Genomic DNA, 8,561 nt, shown 5'->3' on the forward strand with positions numbered 1-8,561 from the left:
CTCCGCGCAGAGTTACGCCCGCATGGCCACGCCCTTCCCTGCCCTCACCACCTTCACCGTCTGCTACTGGCTTAGACTAAACAGGTTCAGGGAGGAGTCAACCCTCATGTCGTACGCCGTATCTGATGACAAGGATAACGAGCTTAGGATGGGTCAGTAGTAAACTAGCACCCTGCTGTCACCTACCTAAACTGATTGCCATGGATGGAACGAAGACGTCTGATTGGCTGAATCAATAACGTTTTGTCTGTATCACAATTGATAATTTTCCTCTCTTGTGTTGTACTTGTTCTGACGGCAACTCGCCTCTTAGTGGTTAACAAATCAGTCATTCAGACGTCTTCTTTTAGTCAATGAATACCAGTATTGGGTCAGTGCCTATCAGTACTGTATTTGCAAGGACCGTGTTACGAATAAATTTACCACTTACTATGTGGCAGATACTTGATAAACAAATGTTGGTGCACAAAATTGTCTTGTTGCTAAAAAATTGTAGGCCGACAGTACATGTAACAAGGTTTAAACAAAAGGCTATTGTTAGAGACAGGGTTCTGCTCACTTTGTCGCTGGGATTTACGTGTATCAGTCTGTGTATAAATATTCATTTATGTCAGTAAAACTAATCAAAACCTACCCTTCGAGTCTCAGGTTAAGTTCATTAGTCGTATGCTTCTGTTCAAAACACACATACACACACACACACACACACACATATATATATATATATATATATATATATATATATATATATATATATATATATATATATATATATATATATATATATATATATATATATATATATATATACTGTATTGACCTCGTCCATGTGAGGGCCATATATTTCGTACACAGTTTGACACACGTGTGCCCATCAGACCATAGGATGTCGGCGTACAAAGTGTCGCTACACAGCAGATGGGCAGAGACAAACCTGGTGACGCCTTTCCGCTACTGGACACACTTCTGCTTCACGTACCATCACGGATCTGGCGTCTGGAACATCTACATGGACGGCAAACATGGAGGACGCGGCCAGTTGCCTGCGGTGACTGGACCTCTAGAGGCCAACGGCGCCTACGTAATAGGTTAGTGTTGCATGTGACCATGGCCAGGCTATTGTTATAAGCTAACTGGCATGTCAAGTTCTTAACCTTTGAGGATGATGGTTTAGGATAATAGTCTATTTACCCTCAGAAAATGATGGTTTAACCCGTTGGGAACGAGTGTAAACTGCGCTCCTCAAAGAGTTAAGTGTTGTGATATTTTCTGGACAGGTCAGGAACAGGACAGTATGGGTGGAGGGTTCCAGAGAGACCAGAGCTTCAGCGGAGAGATCACCCTACTCAGTTTCTGGAACCGCATCCTTGACTTCACTACTGTCAGGAAGGTAAACGCTTCCTCTCAACGCTGAACTTCTTTTATGCCTGGGTTGTTTACAAAGACGGGTTACTTCTCAGTAACTTAACGACTAATTTCCACCAGCTTTTACCTTTTTAACAAACAAAACTGATTGTACAAATTAATTGGTTGCTGAGTAAGTTGCGACGCTGCATCAATTTCAATGAATTATTACAATTACTAAGAAAGCCAAGAGCGGGCTGAGTATCAATGATGGATCAAAATCTTTTACCGACAGCTGGCGAGTTGTGAGATACAGGAGGAGGGGGACGTGGTTGGGTGGTCATCTCTCTCATGGAATATCTCCGGGGAGGTGTCGTGGAGGGTGCAGGACCTGGACGAGGTGTGTGAGCGAGCCACAAGACATATCACCATCTTTCACGACAGGTTCTCACTCTCTGGTGCTCTACATCTGTGTAAGGTAATGCTCGCCTCCCGTCCACTGGTGGATTCAGGTTTTCGGGGGAAAACTGGTGGGGTTGGGAGGCGGGGTTTACACACCCAGCCTCCCTGACCCAGTGGTGGATCAGGGACTTGGTGATATTTTATACACCATACAGGGTGCCAGTCCTTCTGTCACTGGTTTAAAATGAAATATAAATATGGAAGAGACTCATTCTCTCCGAAGGAGATAATATGGAGTGAAATTGAGGGTATGACCATACGAACTATTAATTTGTAACAATCGATTTGAGGTTAAATATTTCCTCAATTAACAAGGTAAATAGATATGAGGTTATTGATATGTGGATGGGCAGATGAAAACGTGATTTAATTGACAAAATAGTTATCTAATTTATGGAGGTACAGTATATGACATACGAGCGTGGTGGTGCAGGTAGTAGGCGGGAGGATGGCGGTGCCAAAGACGGAGAAGGAGAACACCTGGATCTACCACACGTCGAGGGACCGCGACAACTACTGCTCTGGCGGCCAGGGGTCCTCCTATATGTGGCTGGGAGCCAACGACCAGGAGCAGGAACGACAGTGGGTCTACTGGCAGTCAGGAGACAAACTCTCCTGGGAGGGGCCCTGGAGGGGAGCAGGACCTAATGGTGGCTTGGTCGAAAACTGTCTAGTCATGCTGTCTGGGGCCTTCCCCGGCCGGTGGTCAGACATCGCCTGCCTAGACTCCTATGAGTTTTGTGTCCCGTGCGAGTTCTCCTATAGGTCCAGGCTATACCTGAAGGGTCCTGCAGTGTGCAATGCCTCACCTTTCAACCGGGAGTATGTACTGGGGAAGGAGCTGGGGGGCCGAGTCACCCTCAATGGCTACTTCCACTCAGACATCTTCTGGCATCACCAGGAAAAGTCTTGGGTCATCGAGTCTCGTAAGGTAAACAAGACGTTCAGGCTGGCATGCTCAGATATTCAAAGGTTAATTTTACCCTTAACTAGATGTGTGAGTACTCATCTAACTGACAAAATTTAGTGCAGAAAGATGGGCGGTTACGATGATGCTGAAGCTCTCCTATAACTTGATACATTCTCTTTTTCTCAGTTGGGTTTGAAAACTTGAGTGTGAATATGCAGAAGAGTGAGTGGTGCCCACGTCCCTCAGGTGTCCCGGCACTTACTATTCTTATGTCATAATATAGTCATGACTGGTACTATTACAGAAACTTGTATTCCATTTACTGTATAGGACACAAGGAGACACTACTGGCAAGACACAGTCACTTAAAAACTAATCTGCAATACACTCCTTCTCCCAAAGAAGGTGAGAGTGGGTTGACGATATTGCTATTAGTGTGTGCATGTGTGTGTGTCACTATGTACATTAAATTACTATGGCACTGCTCAGAAATTGAGAGGTGACCACTGTTGGGTACATGGAGATACAACAGGGCATGCTCTCTTTAGCTCTAGTACATTTACAGTGGTCATAACTGTTACAGGTAGCAGGGGCTGTGGCAAACTGGAAGCCACCGGAGGAAGGAATGTACCCTCTAGGCACCAAGACGTGGGCGATAAATGGAAAAGTGTGTGGGCTGAGGACGGGGGACACTGTCAACCTCACCCTGTCTGTGTGTGGTGGGGGACAGTTCACTTGCGCTGATGGAACCTGCATCCTCCTGTCACAGCGCTGTGACCTCAGGGTCGACTGCCCCGACCAGAGTGATGAGGCACAGTGTTCTGTGGTGGATGTGCCCAAGGGGTACCGCAACACCATCCCTCCTCCTCCCATTAGCGAGGGCAACCCGCTCAGTATCAATCTCTTGATAGACCTCATTTCCTTCCCGTCAATCGTCACCCAAGAACTGACTTTTGATACCACTCTCGCACTTAACCTCCGCTGGAAGGACGTCCGCCTCAACTATCTCAACCTCCATGATGACCGCACCCTCAACCTGCTCTCTAATGAGGCCGTAGGTAATATATGGACGCCACGAGTGTTCTTCAGCAACGCTCATGGCAACGTATTCACTAACCTGGACCAGGGAGCCAGGGTGGAGTGTATACGTCAGGGCCACTCAAAGCCAGGCCCTCCCTACCTCACCCACGAGAGTCAGTATCTCACAATGTTATGTTCCTTTCACGCACTCTGCAAGAAAGCACAAATTATCTGTTTAATTATTTTTCTGTCTCTTCAGTCTGTCTACCTGATTATTTGTCTCATTCTGATCATTATCTGCCTGTCTCATTATTTGCATCTGCTAAATTACCTGTCTGTCAGTCTGTTTGCCTAATTCTCTCGTCTGTATATCTGCCTGTCAACTTGTAAGTACAGTACTTCTTTCAATCTGTCTGTATGATTGTGTGTTGTCTACCTAATTAGCAACCTTCCTGTCAACTGTTTGTTTATATGTTTGTGTCTATATATGATTCTCCACTTGTCTGTCTGTACACTGATGAATGAAGTTTGCATGATGTCTTTCATGTGACATAATTCAACCTTGCTTGGTCTCTGAGGTCAAAGTTTCATTATAATATGAGCCTGGTTCAGTGAACTTACAGTATATACTTGTTCTAACACGCCTTAGTGGGTTTCATTATTATGTAACTTAAGAGTGAACTTAAAATTATTACATATCTTATTGAAGTTAATATTAACAATGACTATGTTACAGTGAACTTCCTTACAATGTGACTATTACAGTGAACTTCTTTCCATTATGACTGTTACAGTGAACTTCCTTAGATTGTGACTCTATTACAGGGAACTTCTTTCCATTATGACTGTTACAGTGAACATCTTCAATGGTTATGAGAACAGTATGGAAATGGGTCAGCTATACACTGTCACCTATGGTTGCGACTTCGACCTTATCATGTTTCCCTTCGATGCTCAGGTGAGTCAAATAACACAGCCCACTGCTCCCACCAGGTGACCTAACTCTGCCCACTGTTACTCAGATCATAAAGTATTGGGCTAATATCTTTTAGACTAAAAGGAAGATGCAGTCACTTAAATTCAATCTTATAAGCACCCACCAAGGTCAACTATATTGCCTTCCTTCCCCTAAAAAGTAGTTTTGTGTGTGTGTGTGTGTGTGTGTGTGTGTGTGTATATTACACTGAGGACCCATCACATGTCAAAATGGTAAACAGATGTGAAGTTCACTTACTACACCTGTGATGACGGAACATGACAGCTACCCGCTTCTTCCCCTTACAGATATGTTCGCTGCACTTCACGCTAGTCTCAGCAGCCTTCTCTTACATGATACTGATACCCTACGCTGCCAACTATTCTGGACCCAAGGACCTGATTGAGTACACCATAGGTAAGGCTCCAGGTGTCCTCAATATATTACATCATCTATTGTAGCATTTTGCAACAAGTTTCTCACTCTCTCCTTGATGCATATGTGTCTGAAAAACAAGGAAAAATACTACAGTACAATAAAATACAGTAATGATAATAATAATACTGTAGTAGTAATAGTAATGCTGAATGAGTTACAATAATGATAATTCACTCACGACGAGTACACTGTGTCCAGGGCGCGTGACTATGAAGACAAAGGAGGAGGGGGAGTTCTCCAGTGTGTGGGTGGAAGTGAGGTTCGTCAGGCGTTATGGCTTCTACCTGCTCACCCTCTACATCCCCACCACCCTCCTTATCGCCATCGCCTACTGCACCTTCTTCTTCAACCCCGAGGACTTCAACTCTCGCATCGTAGTGGCCCTCACCGCTCTCCTCGTTCTCTCCTCACTCTTCACCCAGGTCTCCCTCTGTCTCTGCACTTGTTTATGAAGATACAATGTAGCATATTTAGCTATTTTACAATACTTAGATTTTTTGTTTAAACATACATTGGTCTTTAAATAGGTACCAACTATTTTTGTTTACAGATGTACACTATAGCTTTTTAGTAAAGCACTTTTCAAGTTTTCTCGACAGCTGATTGTTTACAAATGCACAACCTTCTCTTCTTTAATCTGTACTGAACAAACTAAATAAAAATTAAAGACATGGATGACCTGAAGACAGTGATTGAGGCATAAGCTAGAGGAATGGCTCAGTGAGCTTGACTTTACTGTCTTCAAAAATATTCCATTGGTGATCTTTCGTGTAGCACCATATACTTGAATCTGGAGCAAGTTTTCCCCCACACTCCTGAAGCAAAACCCTCAAATAAATTGCCTGACCTATAGAGAGAAGTTCGGTAATGAGCCGAGCTAGGGAAGAAGTGGTGAGCTAATAGAGAATAAGGTTAGAAATTCACTCCCTATTCATACTATCCTTCTGGTGTGTGATAAAGAGACTGAATAATACAGGACTTAGGTGATATAGGGAAACTTATAAAATCCACAATTGTTTTAAATAGAATATAATTGACAGACTTGCACACACATTCCCTCCCCCTCCAGACGTCCAACTCCCTGCCTAAAACATCCTACTTCAAGCTCGTGGATGTGTGGTTGTTCTTCTCCATTGTCATCATTTTCATAGTGGTGATACTGCAGACACTCATTGACTTCTCTGGCAACAAGAAGTGGTTCTCCTGCTTGGACAGAAAGAGCTCCACAATGATACAAGTAAGTTGAGGATCTATACCTACTGATAAGGAAAACAAGTCACATGTATGCAAGCATTATGTAGGCTGATTGGTCCACCATTATAGTATCTCTCCAATAAACTAGGTTTGTGTGGGTAGGTTAGGATATTTATATTCCTTAGGTTTTCAGTTTGGTTGTTTGGATTATATTATATCAAGTGTGTCATTGTGTGTGAGTGGAATACTAGCACAGTACAGTAAATGAAAGGTGAGTTGGTGTCTGCTCTTTGGTTCAGCCTCTCTGCAACACAAAAAGGAGAGAGTTTACAAATAAAGTGCTCGATATGCCGGCATTCTTTTATGCAAAAAAACTAAAACAAAAGGCAAATGATGTCAGTAACTCACAAAGTGCTTCTGCTAACAATGATCTACACCCCAGCAGAATTTCTTGCACCTAGTAAGTGACAAATATTTAGTTACACAGGTACATGTGCTCTATATCTGTAAAGAAAAAGATCTTTATTGTGAAAGAGCTCCACTGCCACAAGGTGAAAACAATATAAAAATGAATAAATGGAGGATGTTGATATCAGCGAGGCTTCAATGGTGTGGTACTGTACAGTATAGTATTTTAACTTGGAAGTTTTAAGTGATCCCATAAATCGTGAAGATGGAAATGAACCTGTTCCTCGTTTTGTTTTGTTTTTAGATACAGTAATACCAGGTCAATCTTTACCAAATACTGCAATAAAATTTCCCTCTTTCTCCTTTAGCCTTCTGCTCATCTTAATCTCCTCTCTCTTTTTAAAAAATCAACATTTCTCTTGATAAATAACCTGACCCGTGGCAACTTTCTCCACCATTTTCTTACTCGTCTGGTTCAGGTGCTGGAGAAAGGGGAGCCCCAGCCTACAGCCCCATCCTCAGATCCCACTTTTCCCAGAGTAGTAGGACAAGCCAACATGGGCATGGTTAAGTTTGGAAGAATGATCATTCCTACCATCTTCCTCATCTTTAATTTGGCCTACTGGGGTTCTGCTCTCACGTAAGATATTATCACTCCTCTTTCATTTCCTTTGATTTGCTTTCATGTCTACTTCCAGATATTTTCCGTCATCCTTTCTACATTCAAGCAATGATTATGCCTCCCTTCTCTACTTATTGATCAATTTATATTTATTCATTCAATGCAAACTTTCTCCTAGAACACAGACTACCAAACTCGTTAATAATCTCGGACCTTTTTTTATAATCATCTATAAGAGCTGTGTTATCTGTAAACATCATTCAACTCACCTCCTACGTATATCCGGTATCATTATTCACTACGTATATCCGATATCATTATTCACTATATATATCCGGTAGTATCATTATTCACCAAACTATCACTTCTTTCACTCACTCTTGTCTATACATTTCCAACTCCACTGTCCATGAATGTATTAAACAACCATGGTAATATTACACACCCTAACTTTCACTAAGAGCCTGGTATATTCCAGAGGTTTATGCTTTTATAATTTTTAAATACAGTACAGGTATATACATCCCAATTACTTTTACACATTCTCTATTTTTTTTATAGTCATTCTTGTCATAGTTTGTACACTCATCATCCATTCTATCTTTACCCTACTTTCCATCCTTGACCATTTCAAAGGTGAATCTGTCAACTCCTGGTTTCTTTCCTATTCTTGAGTTTGTTTACATCCAATTTCACCTCCTCTTTCTATGTGTACAGTAGACATATCTAACTCGTGTCTCTTTCCTCTGTTTTAGGTATCTGGCTCAGATAGACATGTAGATGAAGCTCCAATGCCTTGTAAGGTATCAGTGCAAACTTGTATGACGATTTTACTGAATAAATACCTTTTCATCTATCTAACAACACAATCATCTAAGTGTCGTAAACAATACTACAGTACAGTATAAAAAAAATTACTACTACAGGTTCTAAAATTAAGTTACAATAGATAGCAGTGCTTATTAATCACCAGGCACTTAATGTATTTCTACCTTGACTCTTGATAGTATATCCTAACACCGACTTGGGTCATTCCCTAAAATTTACAGTCCTTTGTAATTCCTCTGACAGTTCTATAACCGACTCACAGAAATTGATTATTATAAAGCATTTCTACTGGGAGGGTAAGAGTAATAAGCACTTTACCTGTTGATGACCTCCAGTACAGCATCCACATTTAGCAAGAA

General features: G+C 41.9%; 1 protein-coding gene across 1 annotated transcript; it reads left to right on the forward strand.

Moving 5' to 3' along the window:
• The first annotated feature begins 870 nt into the window (after positions 1 to 870).
• On the forward strand, positions 871 to 7,396 carry LOC121863580. Its single transcript, XM_042362300.1, has 10 exons — positions 871 to 1,088; positions 1,278 to 1,390; positions 1,640 to 1,822; positions 2,240 to 2,737; positions 3,300 to 3,913; positions 4,562 to 4,694; positions 5,021 to 5,129; positions 5,349 to 5,572; positions 6,220 to 6,387; positions 7,232 to 7,396. The coding sequence occupies exons 1-10, from the start codon at positions 887 to 889 to the stop codon at positions 7,394 to 7,396; spliced, it is 2,409 nt and encodes an 802-aa protein (XP_042218234.1). The 5' UTR covers positions 871 to 886.
• The last annotated feature ends 1,165 nt before the right edge of the window (positions 7,397 to 8,561 follow it).

The sequence above is a fragment of the Homarus americanus genome, unplaced genomic scaffold (assembly GCF_018991925.1).
Source record: "Homarus americanus isolate GMGI-L3 unplaced genomic scaffold, GMGI_Hamer_2.0 scaffold40248, whole genome shotgun sequence".
NCBI lineage: Eukaryota > Metazoa > Arthropoda > Malacostraca > Decapoda > Nephropidae > Homarus > Homarus americanus.